Source organism: Phaenicophaeus curvirostris, chromosome 16 (genome assembly GCF_032191515.1).
Source record: "Phaenicophaeus curvirostris isolate KB17595 chromosome 16, BPBGC_Pcur_1.0, whole genome shotgun sequence".
NCBI classification, from domain to species: Eukaryota; Metazoa; Chordata; class Aves; order Cuculiformes; family Cuculidae; genus Phaenicophaeus; species Phaenicophaeus curvirostris.
The window spans coordinates 5,074,388-5,099,170 of NC_091407.1; the positions used below are offsets into that span (position 1 = coordinate 5,074,388).

The 24,783-nt window shown below is 43.1% G+C and overlaps 1 protein-coding gene across 1 annotated transcript in view; it reads right to left on the reverse strand.

Annotated features, from left to right (window-relative positions):
• Window positions 1-24,783, reverse strand: part of MAD1L1 (mitotic arrest deficient 1 like 1) — a 354,589-nt gene that overhangs the window by 143,394 nt on the left and 186,412 nt on the right. The window contains exons 14-15 of the mRNA XM_069870454.1: window positions 22,486-22,574; window positions 13,776-13,866 (exon numbers count right to left, since the gene is read on the reverse strand). Of these exons, the coding sequence (XP_069726555.1) occupies window positions 13,776-13,866; window positions 22,486-22,574 (180 nt within the window). The remainder of the gene's footprint in view (window positions 1-13,775; window positions 13,867-22,485; window positions 22,575-24,783) is intronic.

Genomic DNA, 24,783 nt, shown 5'->3' on the forward strand with positions numbered 1-24,783 from the left:
ATGGTTTTTTTATTTACATAGTAAAGTGGTGAGAAGGAAAAAAGCACTACAGAGGTCAGGGGATTTAGTGCCACAAAACACCATCAGATTTTATCGGCTGTAATGAAGGACCTTTCTGATCCCTGCAGCGTGCAGAGGCAAGAGGAAAAGCCAAGGTTGTGCTACCGTGAGTGCCTCAACACAGACAGCAGCCAACGTTTAGCCATGGCAAGGGAAAAACCACTGCAGATCCTGGAAAAACGTCACAGGACTCAGAAGCAACCAGTAAAAGTGAAGGGAGACAAAACACCAAATGGCCTGGTCCGTGAGCAAGCAGGGGTGCTAGCAGTCACGAGAACAAGTGCTCACCGGTCTGCAACAACTGGTAGAGCTGGGGAACCACATGGGTTTCACCGAGGTAGTTCTGCATTCAAAGTTTTACTCCAAACTCAACCAGGCTATAAAACTGGTGATTAAATGCAGTGCTAAATCGAGCTCCTTACACCAGTTTAGTCTTGGCAAATCAAAGGGACTCACCAGGGCCCCACACAGGAGGGCTGGCAGCACGGACCTCCAAGCGTTAGGGTAACGATAATAAACAGGCAGGCGCTTTTGAAGCGTTAGACATTTATAAAAGTCTTTTTTTAGAAGAGAATGTCAGTATGGTGTCTCCCGAATCCTTACATTTTCTCCTTGAGAAGACGACAGCCATTTCTGAAACACTTCAGAGATTTATTTTTATTTTTTTTTAGGGAATTCCATTTTCATCAGGCACAACAGGAAGAGCACGCTCTATGCTTGAGGAGTTCATGCCTGGCTATCATTCAAAACAATGTAGAAAGACTTCATGGTGAAAGTTGCTTTTATCCTTCAGTAATCAGCAGATAAAAAAGGGAAAACAAGAAAGTCCATCTAGCTGCCATAGGAGAGGAAAAGTACTGTGCAACATTACGTGAGAACCAAATGCCTGTTTCAATTGCAAACTCTTATTAAAGTCATATGAAAGTGTTAAACCAAATGCTGAAAAACCACACGTTTGATATGGAAGAGGCCTATTATGTCAACTTGCATAGTCCTTGCCAATGCAGCACACTGGCTAATGTTAATCATTCTGCATTCTAATTATCTTACCATTATAGCAATTTTCTTGATGATCACCCTTTTTTTTTCCCCTTTTACTGTTGTTCAGAGTTTTTCAATGATGCAGGCTGTATGGCTTGGACCACCTCTTTGCCAGCCGAGTGTTTCCAAAGAAAGTACCAAAGGGTGTGTTATTATCTCTCTCTGTCATTCCCTTGGCTTACCAGGACATACTTGGTACTTTTAAACAAAAGGATGTGAAAGATGAGGTCGCTGCTTTGCTCCTGTCCCCTCACACAATATGCACTGAAACAGAAAGGCTGTGGAAACCTCCCAGATGACCCAGTGTGAACCTCTCCGAGCACTCGGTCCAGCAGCACAGAGCGTAGCAGCGTTGTCTGTGATGGGACAGCAGGAAACGGCAGCCCAGCTGCAGGGAGACTCAGTAACTGCAGTAGAGCAAAAACGGATTTAATTCATTTTCTGCTTTACTCCAGAGAGAGAGAGAGGCCAGATTTACCCAGCGGCCTCATTCCTGCCCCCAGAACATGAATTACTTGCAGATTTCATAGCGAGTAGATAGAAGCAAAGGCACAGACAAGTCCCTTGAACCAAGGAAGCGAGCAGTCCTTTCTGCCTCATCACTCTCATGTACATATAGCAACATTTTAATTAGGTTCTCCTACATCTGACAGGCACCCTGGGTCAAGCAGAGAAACTACCTTTCGCTTTCTAACCTCACAAAATTTGGGAGCATAAAAGAAAAATCCAAACAACAAAAAAACAATGAGGTACTCTCTTCTCTCCTACACGAGCAATTCAATTGCTTGCCAGACAGCACTAGAATCCATTAGAGAAGAATGTATTCTGCATTTGCTGTGGAAATCTGCTGGTGATCTTATCTGCTTCTCAGTTCAAGCTCAAAGCTCAATTGTTTTTTCCTGCCAGTACAAGGAGACTTCAAGCAGCACTGAAATCTTTTCAGATGGGGACAGCTGGCACTTAGTTTAGAATTTACAAGAATAAGAGAGATTTATGGATAAACAGAAACAATAAGAGGAATGGCTACGGGAAAGGACTGGATTCTGAAGGGCTCCAAGTTAACTGTTCCAAGCGGCAAATTCAACATTATCTTGATCTGGTTGCCTAAAGAAATAAATACTTCAGAAGCAGCCTTACCCAGTAACAAGTTTTCAAGCTATCATTGAGTAAATCAGTAGAAGGGCATCATCTCTAACTTTCACACATATCTAAAGGAGTCAGACTATCTTTTTGATCTCCTAGAACCATGTAACGTCAGTAAAGAGCATTAAGTTGAACACAACAGTCAAAGAGCTGACATAGGGGATGCAAGGGTAGGCAGAGGAGGAATATGTGGGTGAATTGACCAATAGATCTGCTTTGCAGTATGTCCAGTATTTTTCTTTCCAGGACGCTTGAAGAATGGACCACACAAAAATCTCCAGGTGCAGGTGCAGATCTATCTTCTCCAAAGTTAGTGCCAACAGCAGCATCATACTCAGAAGATATCAGTGACCCTGGGAAAGCAGAAAGGCCAAAAGACATTGTACATTCAGTCCCCAAATTATTTGGACCTGGAAGCTAGTGTCTATGCACCACCACAGCACAGACACTAGGCAGCAGCAGGGACACGATTCCATATGTCACACAAGCACTATTCCTTCCCACCATCCACCTTAACAAGACCCTAATGAATGTCTACAATATTGCCACCTCCTTCATTTCAACTTCTGCGAACCTTAAGGGAATAAATAGGCTTACACGGCTGCAGCACGTCCAGGGAAGAACAACCAGCCCACACACTCCACCCGTTCTCCCTCCTGCGCACTTATTTCCCTCCCCTTTTGGTCACCTTTACCACCTGTCTGACCACATACCAGTCAGCTTCTGTTGAAACAATCTGGGTTACCTTCTGTATTGTGCACCCATACATATATATCAGGACATACCCACATATAAATCCAACTGTATGCGTTCTAATAATTGCCTGCAAACATACACATACATATATATAAAACTAAATTCCCTAGTGCTGCGTTCAAGTATTCAGGCTGTTCCACCATAATAATATTAATCATAAGAGCTCAAACATATCTAATCACGCTTTTCCTTGCACACAGAAGAGATCAAACTATGAGCAAACCCTGACTCCTAGGGAAATAACCTCAAGGTCAGCAACTCTAGTTGTGATGGATCTACAGGGAAAGCAGTTTAACAGCTGAGCTCCCTTGCAGAGGCTGCCCTGCCAACAGCTTTTCACATCCCCCTACTCATAAAAATGAGAAAATTTCCGTAATTACTACTGATTGCAACTGTGGCAGAATGGCACAGGGAGAAGGGATATATCCACTGGAACTCAACCAAAAATACACAAGAGAATCTCTGTGGAGCTCATCCTAGCTGCACAGCCTTCATGTTACTGCTTTTTCGAGTTTTTCATCTTACTAGAGCCAGAAGCACAATGAACCCCCTTTTCAAAAGCAGCGTCTTTGTTCTGAAAGGTTACAATCTCAACTGAACACCTTTAGTTGTGTCCAACACACACAACAGTTTTCAAGGACTTTTTATTTCACTTTAAATGTCCTGCCAAAAACGCAAATAACAGGCACAGCTTCTGTATCATTTAAGACGTGTGGGGTTTAAGTGTTGAGCAGAGGAAGCAGCAGCATTCCTGATGGAGCCGAATCCCGTGCTTTGGTAAACACAGATGTGATTGATCACCTAGGAACCCTCCCATCTGCATCTAACACAACCGGGCTTTACAGACACCTCTGCTCAGAACCGCCTCATGCAACACCACTGATTGTTAAAAAAAGATACAAAGAAGATGCTTTTCTCAGAGCTTTTCACTTATCCTGCCATCCTGTCTATCCTCATTGAAAGAGAACAGCCCTTCTACCTAAATTAGGCATTGTTTCCATTCTACTGTTACCTGTCTCTCAAATCTAGGTAGGAAGGCTGTCAAAAACAATTACTTTTTTCTGACTTGTCTGGATCCATGTCTCTCTAGAGTCTTATCAAACAACAGTAAATGGAAATGGAGGCAAATTTGGAAACTTGGACTGGGAAGAGACCATATCATGATCTCACAGTGTCCGGGGTGCTCTGACATTGGGGTGTTACTTCCCCCCTCTTACACCCCTCAGTCTTCTCAGGCACATCACAAGCACTGTTCCGACCCAGCCTGGAGTGCAGACTGAATTGCTCAATGCCAAGTGTTTGAGTGACAGAGAGGCATCAAGCTTTCCTTCCACTATTTGATAAAATACTTTAGGGGAAATCCATTTTCTTTATGTAGATCTTTGTCCTCAGGCGTCAAATAGGTGGTAGGTTGTTCTGACCAAAGGGAAGGGTTTTGGGATATGTAAGATAACACATCATCATCTCACATGCTTGATCCCCCTGACAGAGGTCACAAAGAGAACGTGTTTCTCTGATACATATTACCAGTTCCACCAGTGGCACAGCTCAGAGCACCTCCCTGTTTTCTCATGTATATTTTAACAGTATTATGACCACTGGCCACTCTTCATTGTAACATAGAAGAGGCAGATTTTACACTTCCTCATGACACATTCAAAAATCATAGAATCATAGAATAGAATTACCAGGTTGGAAAAGACCTCTGAGACCATTGAGTCCAACCATACCTATCTGCCACTAAACCATACCCTTAAGTACCTCATCTACCCATCTTTTAAATACCTCTAGGGATGGTGCCTCAACCACCGCCCTCGGCAGCCTGATCCAATGCCTGAAAACATATCAGCTAAACTCTGACTTAATTGCTTTTCCATAATCTGGGTAACACATCCTGGTCTTATGTCTCTTTGAGACAGTGTCAATTTTTCTGCATACTAAGTAGCAGAGAAAAAAACCTGCACAGTAACCAGAGTCTCCTTATCAGAAGAATAAAACTGTTGAAGAACATTATTGAAAACTTTGAATTTACAAAGACCAGTGGCAAAAAGCCAGACCACAATACAAGTGGTAAAGATGAGGACAGCATGCAGCTATGACCCATTACTTTGTTTAAATCAAAAAATCAAAAATAATTGGGTCATCAAGCAAAGGCTGAAATGATACCAAGTAAGAAAATCTAAAAGCCTAAGATGGAGAGAGCTGTGACTTATGGATGTGGTACTCACAGCAATATGAGACAAAGCACAAAGCTGCAATAAACAAACCTTGCCAGGCGTTACCTCCTCTATATGGGTCTGAACGACATCCTTGTATTGTTTCTGTGACATCGCAGTACAATTCAAAGCAGCAGAAGAATAATAGAAAAAGAAGAAAAAATAATTCAGAACTAATTTGTGCCATCAAATGACTACAGAGAAAAACCAGAAAACTATAAAGGGACAGTCACTCTTATCGTTTCCTGAAACTCTGCAGTGTGATAAATGAGATTAGAGGAGCTTAAAAGTGAAGTCTCTTTTTAAAACGGTCGTGTCTGTCTCCTCAGCCTTGGCTTTCACCTGCAGGATGATTGTGGGGAATCAGTGAACCACTCTTCTTGCCGAGGAGCCTTCTGCAATTACCACTCGCTACTACTTCATCTGCTTGCACTAGAAGTTGTTGGCTGGGGCGTTTCATAAACATTCCTGTGTGTCTGAATGCATTCCTAGTTTTCTTACATCCTTGCTCTTTTTATCATATAAGAACACTGACACAGTGGTGTCTCTGTCACCCTACTTCCATGATCTCAGAACACACACACAGAAGAGCCTCAAATTTAGTGACCCCCTGTCATGCAGACAAGTCCCGCATGACTTGTAAAACTTCACCATTCTGCAACACCTGGTCAGAAAATCAAGACCTGTTTCAAGCCAGCTTTCTTGTACCACAGTAGGACTCTTAAGTTAATTTCTTAGTCTTTGTCCCCCGCAAAATACATCCGCTCTAGGAACAACCTCCTCCCCAGCATAGCAGTGTTCTCATCTGCATTTTGCGTATATCATAGATTTTTCACCTCTAGCACGGATGCCACCTTTTAAACTTTGTGCCTCACCTGTACTGGTAACAGTCACATTTTGCAGCGGGACAATTCCCGTGCCCCAGCTCCTTTCCTCCTTGCTCTGAGCTCTCCGTGCTGCTGCTCAGGTACCGACACTTAGCGCACTGACCTTTCCCTGTTACAGAGCTGTTCAGGAAATCCAGTGCTCCCCCTTCTTCCCCTCCTGCTCATCTAATGAGCTGTGTGATGCCACACAACTGCTGATATTTTCAGGGGTAGCGGCAGAAGTACATGAAAGAATTTATTATGGATTTTTGTGTTAAATGTATTATGCAAAAGTTAATCAGCTTCTGCTGAACTTCGAGAAAGGTGCTGCATGAAATAAACAACACGGCCTTAGCGCTGGCAGTCAAATTTTTAGAGCTCCAGGTGTTTAATATTCAATGTGCAAATTCCTTTAAAAAAAAATTATTTTTAAAGGGCATGTTGGTAAAATTTCCCCACACAAATGTAAGTCTATGCACTCCTGGTCCCTGATGTTAACAAACATTAGCAAGTCTGTACTAGCAAGCATGTCCTTGTTTTATTCAGCATCCCCTTTGCACATCACATTTATCAGGGCCACCGAGGCCATGAAACAGCTTCTCCTCAAGCCACCTAATGACACATCTACAACTTGATGACATGTTTATGCCTCTACTCCCTGCTCCCACGGAACGTTTCTAACTCCTGCTCATTCTAACAATTGCAACATATTGAGAATTAACATGTACCAATATTGGCGTAGCCCCAGCTAATTCACTTGTATGTAGTCCTGCGGGCTTGGAGCACGTTCAACACTCCTTCCACTTTACAGACGTTCTAGGACTTTCTTCAGTACCTTATCCACGTGGCACAGGATATATGATATTTTCTCCCAAATAACACATATAATCCTTTCAGCACAATTTATAGGCACATTATAAGGGAAGTTCTTTTCCCTCGCATCCATGTGGATAGCGCTTCAGCATGTCCCCTTCCCAGTTCCCTGCGAACACCAGAGATACCTCCACAGCCAAGCAGTCTGGCCACAGCTTAGCCTAACTAGCTCAAGCAGCAACTGAAGAGTTTTATGCTCATGCTAACCACCAGAGTACACGCTCGGTGACCTCCAATGCTACTGCTACCCATGGTACCTGATTCACTTGATCCTCACTGCAATCACAGCCTAGTTGCTGTGTGCCTACTCTCCAATGCTCTATGCAAGCAGCACAGACCTGATATGTCATAAATGGACACCTGTGATGTCCAGGTTGTAGGCTTACATTGAGCAGTGAGGGCATTTAGGTCATGGGGAGACTCCCGAAGGTGTAAAAGTAGCTGCAAATATCTGAAAATACCTTTGCAGTGAGACTAAAAATCAGGAATGACAATCCCCGAGTGAAATGTCTGTGCTACACTTGAGCTACTGGGTCAAAAATGGAAATGGTATATATTTAACCAAGGCGATATTAGACGTTTATCACATGGTTTTCATTGGCGTTTTGAGCAAAATTGCAGATTGATCCTCCAGAGTGGCCTCTGCCAATGCACACTTGAGTAGATACATGCTTCCTTATGCCAGTGAAGATGTGCTGCAGCCTGTGAAATTCAGATGATCATCTTTGCCTGTAAAGAATGAGCTTATTGCTGACAAAATCCAGGAGTCTGTGGAAAGGATCACAAACCACTGTGTTCCCCATCCACTCCCACAAGCTCCCATGAAACTCAATGTACTGGATGAGCCGGGGCAGTACGATAAGACCTTCTGTAGTTCTGGACGTGCACTTCTCTGCTCAGTTCATCTACTTCTTACTGGATCTCCTGCTGCAAATTGTCAGCTATTCTGCCTTGTAATTAAATCCCTCTGAAGCACACAAATTTGTTCTACATCTTGCCAAAAGCCTGGCTGAAGAGATGCCAAGCAGTTTGCCCAAACCCATTTAAAGAAGGCATTTGTTTGGGTTTTCTTAAAAAAGGGCTGAACTTGCCCACCTGAGGTTTTCAACAAGGAGAAGCTGTGCCACAGAGACTCATGAGGATAGCACGAAACGCACAGACGAAGGAAAAAAGACAGGAATTTTGTGAAAGGCACAGCATGGACATAATCCAGGAAGAAGACTTGTGAGCATTTGAGAGGTCAATTAGGGAATGCTGAAAGGTTGACGATGACCCTTTAAGTTTTATAACACTGTAAATGATTCAATTCATCATTCTTCACTGGTCACATAATGAACAGTTAGAATGTTAAATGACCTCAACTTTGCCTTGGGCTCTTAACTACAAGCTAGTTACTGCTTGGCCACCAAAGTCCAAACTATAAAATGAGTTGTTAACGCTTAAAGAGGAGAAATGTTCCCTTTTCCAGAGGAATCTGCACTTGGGGTACAGCTCCCAGATACTCTATTAATCCCTCAAAAGACAGCGCTAGGATAAGAAGGAGGCTAGCCCAGCCACAAAGGTCACAGAGATAAGGGGAAAAGAAATATGAGAGCATTGTAGATGCCCCAACACCATCAGCATCCATCAAATTTCAGTCCTGGAGGACTTAATACAGCAGGCAGCAGCCTCCCATGCCCTCTAAGCCTCCCCTGCACAGAGCCTCCTGCTCTGGGGGGACCACCACAAGGCATCACTAGGCAGGCTGATTAAATTGACCTAAATTAAATAAACAGGACAAGTCTTCAGACACTCGCTCTATTTGTATCTAATTTTACCAATGATATCAGTTACTCTTACTAAAAAATGATACTACTTCTGCTTGCAGAAATCTTGAAACCATTACAGCAACAACACAACGGCCACCAAAGCGGACAAGTGGTTTATGCTTTCATTTGTGCAAAAATAATCAATTTAAAGCCTTCGAATTAACCAATTAATATCTTAAATCGTAAAATGGTCGATAACAATAGCAAAGTTAGACACTTAGACAGGAAATACTGCACATGCACTAACGAACACCTTAAAACACATTAATAAAGTCATGGTAGCATGAAAATATACTCCCAAATACCTTGTGGAGTGTGCTTTTCATAGGCAGTTCCCTCACAGGCACTGTAATAGAGAATCCAGTCCCTTCTATTCTGACAGCAAAATTTAGCATAAATACCAGTTTCTGGCTGGGGAAAGTTTTCTGGTGTCTGTCTCCATACCATGCAGTTAGTCAACTCTTTCCAAGCATTTTGAGATAATGGGAAGAACCCATAATATATATGAATAATATTGCATTTTTATGAGTGTTGCTGTTGTATTACTGACCAGCAGAAATGCTAAACATAACCAGTTACTACTGTGACCAGGGGCATCACACTCAAAGTTGATCAGCTCAGAGTTTGTGTCAAACCAGGAACCTTTCACAAAGTCAGATTACCTTTGTAGGGTCTCACCAAGTCCTGGGAGATCCCTCCCAGCTTTCTGTGACCCTGTTCAGGTTTCCTTGCCTGCCAACATCTACAGGTGATTCCTTTTACTCAGAAGAGAGCGAGACTCCTTCCATTTAGCCTGATAAATACACATGCCCACACTCAAAGGGATTAGGCTGCTAGCTTGGCTATGGGACTACAGGTGATTTTCAAGCCCAAACACATCTCAGTGGAAAAAAAGCATCTCCCTGCCTTCTATCTGTACAGATCCATTCATCCGAACTCTAACAGGAGTTTCATTTTTTCTCACCAACCAGCTGTGAACTGGAATTACCAAGACTTCTAACTAGTCCTGCTCACTCTCCAAGCATATGGATCCAATTAAGTCAAACTGCAGCTGATTTTAATCAATCTTCCTTGAAGCAGCCAAACTTGAAGAATCTCTTCTCCTTCAGCTCAAAGAGTAGAGGACAGCAGGAAAAGCAGGAGAGTAGTATTTGCATAAGGAACACTTCACATCTGCCTGGTTGCCTGTAAACACCAGGCTCCTAGCAGTAAGAAATGCTAATTGAACACTCTTCAGGAGACTTTCTTCCCACTTTACCCAAAAAGCACTGATTTGTTCAGTCTCTTGTTTCTGGCATCACACTTTTCCACCAGCAGCTCGGGAAGATGGCCCAGATCAATTCAGATAACTAAACAAACCAAACCTTTCACTGAAAACTCAGCAAGTCTCCCACTGTAGACCAAGCAGAAACAGTGCATATACTTTCCTGGAAGCCTTTTTTGCCTCATCAGAAGAAAGAATAGTAGGGAAGAGGAGGTATAATTGTCTGGTTAAACCCAGTCTTTTCAGATATTATTTGAATCCCTCTCCTGAGCCGCAGTTCAAATGTTTTTCTTAATATACTGTCCTGGGCAATGGGGAGGCACTGTCAGAAGGGTGTCATTTCTCTACAGTTCCAGTACTTCTTGCATTTTTGTAATCTGAGATTTTTATTAGCAGTAAAGACCTGACCAGTGAGTAATATCCATGCTAAAGTCTTTATACCAGTGAAAGAAAATCAATGCAGACTGCAGCTAGATGTCAAGAGCCAAGGGGTTTCAGAAGAAGGGGTGTGTAGAGATGAAAAGCGCCTTTGGCCATAATTCAAGCTGTCCCCACAAAAGCACAGACTGCGAAGAGATGTCAGATGCTACCTGCGCTGTGTGGATAGCGATCAGTATCTTGGTTTCTTTATTGGCTAATACTGAGCTCAAGAAGCGTGCATCACACATCTACCATAAAAGCACCTTTCCACGTGGCCAAAGCAGAGATGAGCAAAAGTCAAATGCCAATACTTGTACTCGGGTACAAAAGGATGCGAGAGGAGGCAAACATTTTGGAAACTTTACTCCTTTTCACACATCAATGCAGTCAAACATTGATTATTACCAAATATTGGCTCTATCTCCCCAGGTTTCATTCACCACAAGCAATTTTACAAACTCAACAGACCTCAGGCCAGTGTAAGGCAGTCAAAGCCTTAATTCTACATCCTGCCTCTTCCTAACTCACAACTTTAATACACAGTATCTTTCATTTAGCAGATACAATTCCGGAAAGCCAAAGGGTTTACTTTAAAAAGAAACTGCAGATAAAGATTTGTCAGGAATTGTGCTCAGCCTACCTTGCTTAACGTTGCCCCTTACTTTCTCTTACACCTCTATTTGATTTGATGGCATTCTTTTCCCATGTTTCTAATTTCAATCCTCTTTCTGTTTATTAAAATTTTCTTGGGATTTCAGTATATAACATTTGTCTTACTTTTTTCACTTTGTGCTAAAGGTATTTTACTTTAACCCGTCAATTCCCAGTGACTTCTTTCAGAGATGGGAACAAATAACATGTCAAACTAGCAACATTTCAGTGACCTTATCTGAGTACAAAATAATATTTTTAGCGTATTTGCTCAGCACTGACACAAGAGCTGAATTTCTAAGCTTCTCCTTAACTTGAGTTCCCACTGTAAGGAATCTTCTTCCAATATTTTTATCAAAAAAAAAAAAAAAGAGTAATTCTAAGCTTGACCTGTCAAGATACTTGATCCTTAAGGTGAATAAAAAGACGTTTTCACCTCTGAAGAATTCAGAAATCTTGATCGTTCAGGTGGGCATACACTGATCAATACTGACATTTTACATTCAGCTTATATATTCCCATATTTATGCTCTGCTTTCTACTCCTCCTCTTTCAGATAAGCTGCTTTTGGCAGCTAAGTAAGCCCTCTAAGACACAAGTAAAGTGAGAAGCTAAGGAAGGGGAACTCCTTCCTGTTAAATACAGAATTAAAGTCACATCCTCAGCCTTGGCAAAGCAGATGAAAGAGCATGAGTACCTTAATCCAGCTCATTAACTCACCTTTTGGGGGACAGGCAGATTCCTCTTTCCTAGACCTGCGAAGCCAGATGACCGCCTTCCTTCTCCTTTTCCACATGTACATGTTACCTCATCCTTTTTATACCGTTTTGGCCCTGCTCTATCTGCAGGTCATTCCTAGTCTCTCCACACCCTTCAGAAAGCCCTGACCTGCACAATACTTCATTCCAACAGTGAGCACTACTAGTGAGATGGGTCATGGGGATCCTGTGATTAATTTTCAAAGCCTTTTTGGTGAGCACTACAACTGTTACTGTATTATATTTAACACAGTATGAAGGTCCCATCTTGTTCCTATCACCACATCACTTTTCTAAACTGTGAAAGCTCAGCTTTCCGAATGGGAGCTGCTGCTGATCTCCTCTACTAAGGACCAAAAGGCAGACAACTAGCAAGACTACACTGAAGACCTCAGACCTTTCCTCTTTGAATGTGCAGTTTTGAAAGTTTGGTGTTTTGGCATCTCCAGAGCAGTATGAGCAAACAAAGCAGAGAATCTTGGGACATCACAGAGGAAACAGGGAATTCCTCTGGTCAAGCCTTCTTGGAAAGACAGCACTCATTGTGTGTCAACACAGGCAGATTAAATGTGACCCGAACGAGTTATAATCGGCTCTGAAGCCAAAGCTGATGTTGTGTTTATTGGAGCCCTAAGCATTCAAACACCAGCCCAAAGCTTTCATCTCCTTCGGATGAGTGAAACCCAATTAAAGGAGAGCTGGGTGACAGGTTTCTCACTAAACATGGCTCAGCAGAGATGCTCAGCAGTTCTTAGCTCCCTGCTTTATCAAAGCCGTCACTTCCCCTGTCTCTAGGATTTGGTAATAAAAAAAAAAAAGATTTGATTCACCTCTAATAGGTGTCAAGATAAAATCAATGGTATGTCTGAAATCTCAGTAATTTCAAACCTGCAGGTTTTCTACCATGAAGCAATTTAAACAAAAATGGGGGGAAAAAAGAGAGAAAGGAAGAAAAATTAAGAGAATGAAATGCTACAATGCTGAATTGTTCAGCATATCAGAGAGAAGAGAAGCCAGAGAGAACGCTGTTCCTTGCAGGATGGGCTTTGATTAAACAAACAGGCTCAGGTTCTTGTTTGCTCCAGCACCTTTCAGTCAGGAAACACTACAAAAGCTTGAAGCAGCTCCCCTCCCCTCCTCTGCACAGCAAAGCTGTTCCCATAATGAGCATTAGCTGAACAGACAGTCCACCCCACTGCTGCAGGTGTCCCTGTCCTCCTTAAAGGGAGGGTGACATTTTACTGATCCATCTGGAGTGAAAAGCTGAAGAACTTCTGCCATGTAGGACAGCACTACCTCAGGAAAAGGAAAACAACCCCAGTAGCGCAACAAAAGAAACACACCTTTTCGTTCTGACTCCACACCTTTTGCCTCTCCATGTCTGCAGCCTGGACGTGCTGCCTTGTCATCTTCTCAACAGCACTGACGCTTCCTGGCTTGTAAAACTACTGCCTAATGAGGCCACAAACTGGTAGTCTCTGTCTCCATCGCTGATAGCAGCAGTGGAGTCTTCAGTACAAATGAAACTCAAGTTTTCATATCGGCTCTGTGCTGTTAAGCCCTGTCAACACTCCCGCTTTGGCACAAATGAACTGGGGGACAGGCAACTTATGATTGCAGAGTTATTTAAAATGGATCTGTTTTTTCAGGGCATGAGAAGAAAAAGAATAGGTTTGAGGCAAAGCCATGGAAAAAGACAACTGCCTTTGTGTGATTGCATCTAACAGCAAACACTCCAATAACACGGTCAGAGATACAGCTGTGTTGGTGCTGTTTGTATAGGCTTCAAAAAAATGTCTTGGCCAGATCAAGAGCAGTGAAGTCGCGTGCTGTGAGCATTCTGGCACATCTGTTAGAACACCTACAGCAAATGGACCATGTCGGGCTCTCCAGATGCTCTGGACCTCAACTTTTCCTACCTGCAGTGTTAGCTTCTCTAGTTTCATTTCCAAGGTTCTGTTCTCCTCTTCCAGCTTGCTGCGTTCAGCTTCCAGCTCCTCAATCTTCATCCTGCAGAAGAAGGGAAAATTAATAGAAACTGCGTCCCTGCACAAGTCCCACCACAGATAACCAAGCAAACCATGAAATCAGCAGCAGCACTGGATTATCCCTACACTACTGAGGCAGTTAAAACCTACAACTAAAAGATAGAAGCTTGCATGATGAAAATGTAATTTTTTAACATATATTAAAGATATACAACTTGACTATAAAGCAAATCCAACTTAGATCCTTCCTGAACCAGAGCCTGAGTCTAAACCATCACATTTAATAACCACCAACAGCTAAAATCTCCACGACCGCATCAAAGCTCTTTTTGATCTGATTTATACTTTTGGCCTTCAGAACACTGCTTGGCAGTAAGTTCCACAATTAATTATGTGCTGTATGAAAAATTAGTTCATTTTGGTTTATACTTCACATGTGATTATTTCACTGAGTGCCTGTTAGTTCTGCTATGAGAAGTTCTGAATAACTGTACCATGCTCCCCTCTCCATACCACTTTACAGCTCTCCTCTATTATTTCCTGAAGAATCTCAATTTGATCTTTCCTCACATTGAGGATTTTCCATATTTCTGCTCATCTTCATTGCCCTTCTTTGTTGTTCTTCAATCTTTATATAGACTCCTTGCTAGAACTACGAATAGTAGTCAAATGCATTCAATGCAATAACAAAGGCTAATTTCTTAGTCATAGAATCACAGAATAAATGGTTTGGGTTCGAAGGGACCTTAAAGATCACCCAGTTCCAATCTCCCTGCCATGGGCAGGGACACCTCCCACTGGTGGCTCAAAGTCTCAGTCAATCTGGCCTTGAACACCTCCAGGGACAGGGCAGACGCAGCTTCTCTGAGCTACCTGGGCCAGGGCCTCATCACCCTCACAGGAAAACATTCCTTCCTAAGATCTCATCTCGATTTCCCCTCTTTCAGCTTAAGCTCGTTCCCCCTCATCTTATCCCTGCATTCCCTGATAAAAAGCCTCTCTCCAGCTTTCCTCTAGGTCCTCTTTCAGTATTGGAGGCTGCTCTAAGATCTCCCCAGATCCTTCTCTTCTCCAGGCTGAACAACCCCAACTCTCTGAGCCTGTCCTCAAAGGGGAGACAGCCCTCTGAGCATCTTTGTGGCTTCCTCTGGACTCACTCCAACAGATCCATATATCTCCTGTGCTCAGGCCTCCAGAACTGGATGCAGTACTCCAGGTGAGGTCTCATGAGAGCAGAGTAGAGGGGCAGAATGCCCTCCCTTATCCTAATGGTCACACTTCTTCTGATGCACCCCAGGACACAGTTGGCTTTCCGGGCTGCAAGCGCACATCGCCTCACGTTGAGCTTCTCATCCACCAACACCCCCAAATCCTTCAAGGCTGCTCTCAATCCATTCCCTGCCCAGTGTGTATTTGCTCCAACACAGGTGTAGGAACTTGGCCGCCTTCTCAACTTCTTTTCTAATAATTCCTGGTATTCTATTCGTCTTTTTAATTACTGAGCACTTACCTGATACTTTTAGAAAACTGTTCGCAATAATGTAAGATCTCTTTCTTGAGTGATAAAAGCTCCTGTGGAGCCCACTATTGTGGGAGGAAAATAAAGGGATTTTTTTAAACGTGCATGGGGTTTCGCAATTATTGATCATTTCCCATTTTGAGCAGCATCATAAGAGTCTTCTGAACAGTCGGATAAGCTGAATAATTTCACATTATCTCAAATTCTGCCACCTCACTACTCACAAGCTCTTCTTTGTGTTGGACAAGTCCCCAGTAAAAAAAATTCTAGGACTTAGTTGAAAACCCTCAGTATTGTGAAAACACTTGTTTGATTTTCTCTCTTTTATATCTGTGTTACATAAGCAAACCGATAGCAGAAAAATGTATCAAGCTTTACAAAGTAGAAAGGCATTATACTGGCTCAGGAAATCCTAGAAACAAGGCAGTAGAAGTGAGGAGAGCCTTCTGGCAAAGCACCCCTAGAGCTTTGCCCCATTCACACGGGCAGCCACCACCAGCCATTCCTGCAGACAGCACGTGGGGACAGCCCACCCGCTGTGATTTTTATATTCTCATTAATCCAACAAAGAACCTTCTTTCTTATTCCATCAGAGCAAAGTTTCTTTCTGACCTTTGGCTCAAAGCTTTTTTGAAAGATCAAATATATCAACCATATCAGCCTCAGCCAAATGATGTTGAGCCCTTCAGAGAACTCCATCAAACTTGTTAGGCAGGAGATATTAAAAAACGTTTGATATTACATTTTTCCTTCCATTTAAGTAGAGAGTACAAAAACCTTACTGCTGCCTCAAGAACCTCACCTTTTGCATGTTAACTTCCTGGGATTAACTGCACAACTAATGCATATTAACACTGATCTCTGCATTCAATTTTCTCAGCATCCTTTTCCAGAAGATTTTTTAAAAATTAATTATCTTGCTTGATAATGCTCACTTTTAAATGACCTAAATTAAGCTGAAAATCCTTGCACCGTGACAGTAAACAATGCATCCATCTGCCAATATCCCAAAATTATGCAACAGAAATTCCAGCTACAAAGCAGAAGTCCTCCCTCCTATCCACTGGGCAAAACTTCTCCATAGAAGCTGGTTGATGTACAACACGCTCAGCACAGAAATGTCTCCTTATATAAATACGTAGCTTGAATTGCTTAAATTATTTGTAAGCCCGACCCCTGCTGGTAATTTTCAGATATTATAAAGTATCATGTTTTTTCACTCTTGGAAGCTTCCAAAGCGCCGAGGAGCAGCTTTTAGCATTGTCTAGGCCATTAAAGATGATCATTAGTAATTTCCAGAAGAGACACAAAGCTAACGGGGATGGAGGATGCTGAAGAAGCAGGAGACCAAAAAGGTTGTAAAAAAATGGAAATTCAAAATGGAATTAATGCTTTTAACAGCATGTTTCTGAATGGATTGTGGAGCAGGCTACAAGAGCAGCAATGCTTTCCTCTGAGGAACAACAGTGCAGCAGCTACTGAAAGGTCAGAGCCAGACACGGGACTCTCGGTACTTCCTCTATACTTGATATGCTGAATTTTAATTTAGGACACGTTTCTCCCCATCCAGCCTCCCAAATAAGCTGTGTTGTTGCTGTTATCTGCTTGCAGAACGTCTCTCCATGTAAAGGTTTAAGCTCAGGCCTCTTGGGTGCCCCTTAAAACCATTCCTATCAGTCACCAAAAACACTTCGCAAAGACCTGAGACACAAGCGACCTGTAACAAAGGTAGGTTTAAGTCACTGTATTTTTCTGCTATTTCACCTGCAATTTTAAGATTTAATAATTTGTTCATGCCCTTAGAGCCTCACAAAGGAAAAAGTGGAGACTCAAAGCCTGGGGCACTCGCAGCCAGACAACAGCCTGTCTATTTTGCAACCAACAGCACATACAAAGAGCATCTCCGAGCGTGGCTGAAGTCACAGCTTCTCCCCTACATGATAAGAATGGTTGGACTCGATGATCCGGTGGGTCTCTTCCAACCTGGTGATTCTATGATTCTGTGCTTGCCCCTGGGCACATCCCTCAGGTGCTGCTCCTTCCCAGAACCCCAGCTATCAGGGTATCCCCCTTTCCAGGCTCAGTGTGGCGCTCCCACCGAGGTGTGGGGAGCTCCCCTCCATGCTGCTTCAGCTCCGCTCTCCTGCAGAGACACAACTTGCTGCTTCCTCTGCGCTGAAGACTGGGAACATTGCTGTAACCTCTTTGTACCAGAGAGGTTTTAGGACTGACTAGAGCTTTCACTACTTAGCCTTCTTCTAACCTATTTTTAACGCTGTTAAGTGTCTTGGAGCTGCAGTGGGAAAGCATTAAGAACCATTAGCAAACAGTTTGTACCATTCCAGCTTTGCTTTCCAGCCCTGGGGAACTCTTCCCAATGGCAAAGAGAGAGAAGCAAGGGAAATCCTATCTATATATAAACACAGCAAAGCATTTGCAGCTGGTGGTTAAGATACGGCAGTCAAATATTGAAAAATATTTACTTGCTTGGCACTTGAATGTGTTCATTTACGTAAATTCAGGTTCAAGGCCAACCATGTACTGTTTTTTGATGCACCAGCATCCACAAAGGCAGCTTTAGTCTGCATACACCTTGCGCTCTCTCTGTCTGGGGACAACTGCATAGGATACGTGATGCTATTTTATCACCAATTTGCACGCCTCAACTTGTTCCACGTGGGAGTTACTTTCAGGTGAGGGGAACAATCCAAGATAAATTCATGCAGGAACCACAAAAAGCAGAGAACAGAAACATCTGGGTACAGCACGACCATCTAGCAACTTCATGTTTGGCCCCGAATGAATGCTGACGCTGAATTAGATGTTTCTAATGTTCTCAGATGTGTTCCATGACTGCCCGTGGAGCAGCATGGATACTGCCGATGAGGACATGTCTCACAGAGGCCCCATCTGCAAAGAGGACATGGCCATGTGGAAAACCTATTGCCGTACAGGAAACTATTGAATGGAGCAGAAAATGTATGTGTTGGGAAGATGCTATTAAGGGATCCAGATGGCACTGAGATGGTGTTAGGAGCAGAGCAGACAGAATTCCAGCAAGTGTGACTAATAGGCATTGGCAAGGACATGAATTTCTTTTGAATTACTGTAACTCTACCCAGTCACTAAATCCACAGAAAACATTTAGGATTTACCGGGGTTGCAAGTTTGACGGCAGAAAGAAAAAGTTCAGATTTGTTCCAGCTGAAAAGGTCCTTCAGCTGTTGCCACTTAAGTCTTTAGTGAAGCTCTTTTTAAACACATTACTTTTATTTATAGCTTCTGAAAGACCACAGTTATCACTTTCACCCTCAAAGGTGGTAATGCCTAAATGCTTTCTGCTTTGCTGTGCCCCACAGTGCACGAACTCAACAGTTGGACCGCTTTTTTCTTTTCAGAAGCTCTGCAGAATATAAACAAATATGATTTCAGAGGGAGCAGCAAGAAGTGTGAGAAATGACAGCATTAGCACTGGCTTTTATTGTCTCTTCAGAAACAATGATGCTGGGGGAGAGTTTCACATTTAAAGTTATAAAAGGTCTGACGAAAGAGCACTTTGTTCTCAAGAGAAGGAGGAAAAACTGATAAAGTCTTTCAAGTTTCTCACTGAAAATTTACTTTCCATACTAAAGAAAAATGAGACAAAAGATGGATTTTAAAAGCTCTCATTCACTCACAGGAGGTGAATACAAATTCAAAGGATTGATATGGATTTTTTTTTTTCTCCTTTATGCTTCTCCTGCTTTTGTTTTCAGGAGTTAGCTTCTAACCATGGTATATGGAAATGCCTGGAGGCTCACAGTCCGTTCCTGCTCTGCAGACTCCCCTCGCTGCCTTCTGCTGTTTTTTCTCTATTTTTCACATTCCCACATGACAGCAACTAACTGGAGAGGCCGGGCTCAGCCCAGAAGAGCAGAAGCATTGTGCTGTAGGTTAACAGTATTTCAAACACCACAATAAACCACAGAAATGGAAATAATTCCCTCATATGCTGTGGCATTTCTTTCCTCACCTTCCAGTTTGAAAGTTTACATTCCTCCCCCTGTTTTCTGCCAGAATTAACTTCTGGCAGCAGATGCTGAAGGAAGGAGTAACAGCGGAGCTCACGTCGATTGCTCCTCATTAGCGGCTGCGTAAAAATGAGCAAACCAGTCCTATTAAGGCCCAAAAGGACAGAGAAGGAGGGCGAGGCACAGCAGACCTACTCCATGCCCATACAAACCTCTGTTGTCCTCCAAACCCCTTCTTCAATCACAGCTACCCAATCCACCTCTGCTGTACAGAGAGGATGCATCCAGCTGCACCATGAGGAATGTTCTGCCGTGGACCATGGCACATAATTCCTGAACCCCAAAAGCCTGGGGAAAGACAGTGATTTACCTTGTGTTCCTTTGAGAAGGAGCCTGTTCTAACAAGAAAGAAGTTGGCCCATTTTCTCGTCCAGTACAGAGAAAATGCCAGAAAACACAAAATAAGGCCCGACCACATCCTTTGACTGCTTAAGTCTAGAAGCATAAGAAAAAAATCTTAATGGAGTCGATTCTACAACACTGAATGGAGTGCATGAAAGTCTGAGAAGACACCTGAAGCAGCAACAGCAGCTAACAGCAAGGAAAAAGGAGCAGGGACTGGCTTATCAGTTCTCCAGGAAAGGGAGATCCAGCAGAAAGAGAACTCTTGAGTCATTCACTGTCAGAGCCGAGCAGCTGAAAGTGTGATTAAAAATAAACAAATCCATGCTTTTGGGAAGAGCTTGTAGATGAATGACTACCATCAGGGCCCAGGACAAGAATTTAAATCATCCGTAACAACAAAAAGTGGTTCAGTAAAAAGCAACAGAAAGAACAGCCTGGAATCAGATCCTGGGACTGTTGTCTCCATGCATCCATAGCCTCAGGAGCTTGCAGTATTGAAATGGGAAAGAGAAGAGAAAATATCACTACGAAACAACTGCAGAAGCTCAGCCCCTTTGCAAAAACAGCTTTCAATGCTCGGCTCATCACTGGAGAACAGCTCCAGCCCATCAGTGGCTTTGCTGGGAACGGGCCTGTTTCTGTCATATTTTGTGTGGAGGCTCTGACACAATTTCATGAAAGGAGGAGAGAGATGAGATTAGTAGTCAAAGAATTCCTTTAAAAACAAAAAAAAAACAGAGCAAAAGAAATTATCTAGAGGGTTTTAGGGCTACCTTTGAGCAGAACCTGACACCACAGGACCATAACGAGCAGGAACTCCACTTGTCCCTGCCCAGGAAATAGGTTTTAATTCAGGGCAAAGCCAGACACCTCTACCCCCACTGCCAAGAGCCTTCAGAAATATAAAGTGGTCCTGGACTATGTGGCAATCCAGCTACACACGCTGCTCCTGAAGCTGCTCAGTTAATAGATGGGAAATGCTGCTCAGTGAAGATAAACACCAAATAATGAATCTTGGAGGTGAAAATAAAAAGACTGAACGTCTCCTACATGAAAGGGTTCTGCAGTCCATACCAGCCCAGGGAGGGAGAGACCGAGAAGGTACTGCAGAAATAATCTGAAAACCTTCAGCTCCCAGAAGAGAGCATACAGGATGCTGGCTTTCCTGATAGAGAGGCACATTATTAATCAGGAGTGACGGGTTTAATGTTGCTGAAGAGGTGCTGAATACTTCCGCAGCAGAATAAACATCAGGTTTCAGAGGGTCTGGTGAGCCTTGGCAAAGGAAAAACCTGAATGAGTTCAGCTCAAACAAACATCCACAATACGCAAAAGCGGATGGAGACAGGTTTTTTCCCCATGGAAAAAAGGAAGCCATAGCCTACTATCATCTACCAAAACACAAACATATGAAAGAATAAAAACCGGAGATGTATGCCCTGGGTTTTCAGAACTATTATACCACCATGGGGGAACTGCAGGAGTGAGTGTCTAAGATTTGTTGTACAGCCCTAAAACACATCGGAATAGCCTAGCTGAACATGTGTTATTCTCATCTTCTCTTGCCTACAGCACCAGGCTTTCAAAGCCTTAAAACACGGTCCAGAGGCAAAGCACAGGAGCGAAGTCATAACGTACAGGCCAGTAGTTTCTGCTTTCTGCAGGATTCCACTTGCTGCAAAATCTCACTTTCAGTCCTAAGAGGCACTAACATTTTATAGTGATGGAAGTGAAAATATAAAAGCATTAAGAAATGCAACTCCAACCAAAGTCTTACATCAGCTGAGAATAAAACAAAAATAAATCAGCCTGTCAAGATCTGATTTGCTTACCTTAAACAAAAGGAGTTTTATTAAACATCCACAAACAAGTGAACTATCTTGTGCTTAGTATTTATTGTGTCACCTGGTTTGGAATGGAAGCTGTAAGTGCTTTAATAAATACATGGCAAGGTTGTCTAGTTTCACTGTAGCTTTTGTAAATGCTCATGTATCCTCTGCTGAAACACTGTTTTATAACTCCTCTTTCACTGAGTCACAACAGGTATCCCTCTGCCATCTGCAGCAATGCACAAGGGGAAACATCCCTCTTTTATCTCCACTGCTACACATGCATCAGTATTACAAAAGCTGTATTCTAAACCTCTTCACACATGCCAACAGATTCTCTGTTTACAGTCAAGATTTGGTCAAAATAAGAAACAAACAGCAATGCTGTTTCCACAGGAAAGAAAGTCAACAGGGGGAATAGTGATGCAGGCATCAGTCTTATAAATTAACTGAGTGCAAAGGACTCCAAACATTAAAAGAAAAGAGCCTGCAGCCTCCCAAAAGATAAAAAAGCTTATAAAATATCTAAATGCAGGAAAGGTCAGGGGCTGAGGCTTTCTGTTAATGCTTCACAGATTTCTCACGTCCATAAAATCTGGCAGGAAAGTAAAAAGTGTGCTTGGGAAAAGAACATCCTACTTCAGAAATAAAAGGAACACATGTTCTGATCGATGCTACCATGCTGTTCTCGGAACAGCAGGCAGCCTATGTCCATAGGCAGTCTATACGCATTGTAGCATGGTGAGGCCCTGCACATGGTGCTCTACCATGTCATGGCAATAACCAGAGCAGGCAGTGAAACTGCCTCCGGCATTTCCATTCTCATTAGCTCCATTGAAAACAGTACAATCTTCTCAGCCATCCCTGGCTTTGCCTACCTGAGCATGTCAACCTCCTCCTTGGTGATGATGGTACTTGGCTCAGCTGTGCACTCTTGAGACTTCAGCACCTTCATCTCCACCTCCAGCTGCAGAAGAGAGAAGCCATTACTTCCTCCAGTACCAACAAGGGGCAAGCATGAACAGCAAGGGGAGGAAAAGCAAATCACGATGATGGGCACAGATCAGATCTTTCTCAGGATACAGATGGGAAGCACAACTCTACACGTGTTGAATATGAAAACCTCAGTTAACCCTGCTTCTCCTTGCAATCCCTTTTGCCTTCCCCAACATTTCCTCCCGGCTAGATGAGGCAGAGAAAGTTGACTGTTTCTAAGCAAAGCTTCTGCTTCTTTTCCAGATAATTCCCCAAGCTGTCCCCCATGGATAATGGGATGCAGAGTATTAGGAGTTCACTGGTACCCGAGATTCAGTATTGACAGTTCAATCTCATTTAACTTCAGTTTCTCTCCAGAAGAAATGAAGCACAGGATTATGCTGTCTTGTCCAAGACACCTCTGAGACACATACATTGAATCCTAAAGACCAGGGAATGTTTCCAGCACGTTCCAACACACATTTCTCGCTCAAACTGCCCAGGTAAGTCTGGCAAAACAATTAAGAATACTTTCTGCCTCTGGCCTGGCTTGGGAAGGAACTCACAAGAAATACCACAAAATTCTACAAACATGAAAGCTTTTTACCCAGACTCATCCCCAGGCTCCCTGACTTATGGGAATCTGTATCCCCAGTTCAGCCATCAAGACAATGCCCAGATTGCTAAATGACATGTTACTTATTTCCAAACCCATCAGTAAATGATTCATTAAGGAGCATAAGCAGTGACAAAGTACCTAAAGGATATTCAAGCTTCTGTTCCAGCACCATCTCCCTACTTAGCCCTCCTTCACACTCATCCTTCAGATTTTGGATTTCCTTTTGTCATCTGTCTTTTAGCACCTGGTGACTAATTCCCCTAATAAATCTATTGACGGAAACAATATTTTTCACTTAGGAGAAAAAATAATAAGCAATCCAGACCTAATTATAGATGCAAAACTTATGACCGCAGAGAGCTCAGCGCTCAGCATCAGGGTAACAATCCATTAATACACCATTCCCACTGACAGCACCGATTAGACTTGTAGAGCAAAATCCCATTGCAACGTCAACTTTGAGCTGGCAGAAACTCCCCTATTTTACAAAGAAGAGGAGCGTATTGACACGTGTAGTCATATTGCTCAGCCAGAACTGAAATTTTGACATATTGTGTCTTTGCCCTTCCAGCCTTACCAGAAAAGACAGACAGAGCATGGCAGCACTGTGAGCAGGAGAGGGCAGAAAAAGGATGGCTGGATTATTCTCCCTCCCCTTTCAGACACCACAGGGAGGGAGCAGAGAGAAGGTAAAAAAAAAAAAAAGCTTTAGCCAAATTTCCCTCAGTACCCTGAAGTCCTGCATTCTCCCCTTGCCTGTCAAAAGGCATCCAGGAAGAAAAAATAAGCAAAGGCCCACCTGCACCATCAGGCTGTACAAATGTTAATGTATATTAGCTGCCTGATAAGATTATCACAGTCAGAAATGCTTCCCTCAATTTTCTGATTACTGAGCTTATCTCTCCCAGCTCAGCCCATCACAGATGGCTGGGGATAAAGCAAGCATGCGAGATAATTCCAGGAATGTGAATAAAAGGTACTGGGATGAGGAGCAGGCTTCGATTCCAACCTCCTCCTCGCAGGAAAACACTCATTATATCTCCCATTTCCTGTGTCTGCTGAAGCCTGGATCTATTTGCTATTTAAGAGTTTTGTGCTGCTTTCTGGACTGCACGCGGACAGCATTTGAAGATGGAAGGGCTGGTAAATATGTTATTTATCATAGCTAAGCAGGCTCAGCCTTGAGTCCAACCACCACCTGCTCACCAGCATGAGCAGATAAATCATGGTCACCTTCTCGGGGGAGCAGGGGGGATGGAGGGGGTGGGCGAGTAATCTGCCATTGTGATCTGGGGTCTCTTGTGTTGGCTGCGACGAGAGGAAAAAATGGAGTGTGTAATGGGCAAAGGAGACGGGACAGTGAATAAGCGCACGCTCCAATAAACGATGCCGGCAACAGCATCAGCGCAGGTCTTGCCTGACACACAGCACTGACAAATTAGCGCCAGGTACGCTCAGTAGCTGCATGATGAGATTCTGCTGGGTTTCTGAGAAGAAGCTGCTGAAGGAGAATGAGGAGGGAAGGGTACTGGGACTGTAAGGGCATTTTATGTCATTTCTGTGTCCTACTAATTTTCAAGCG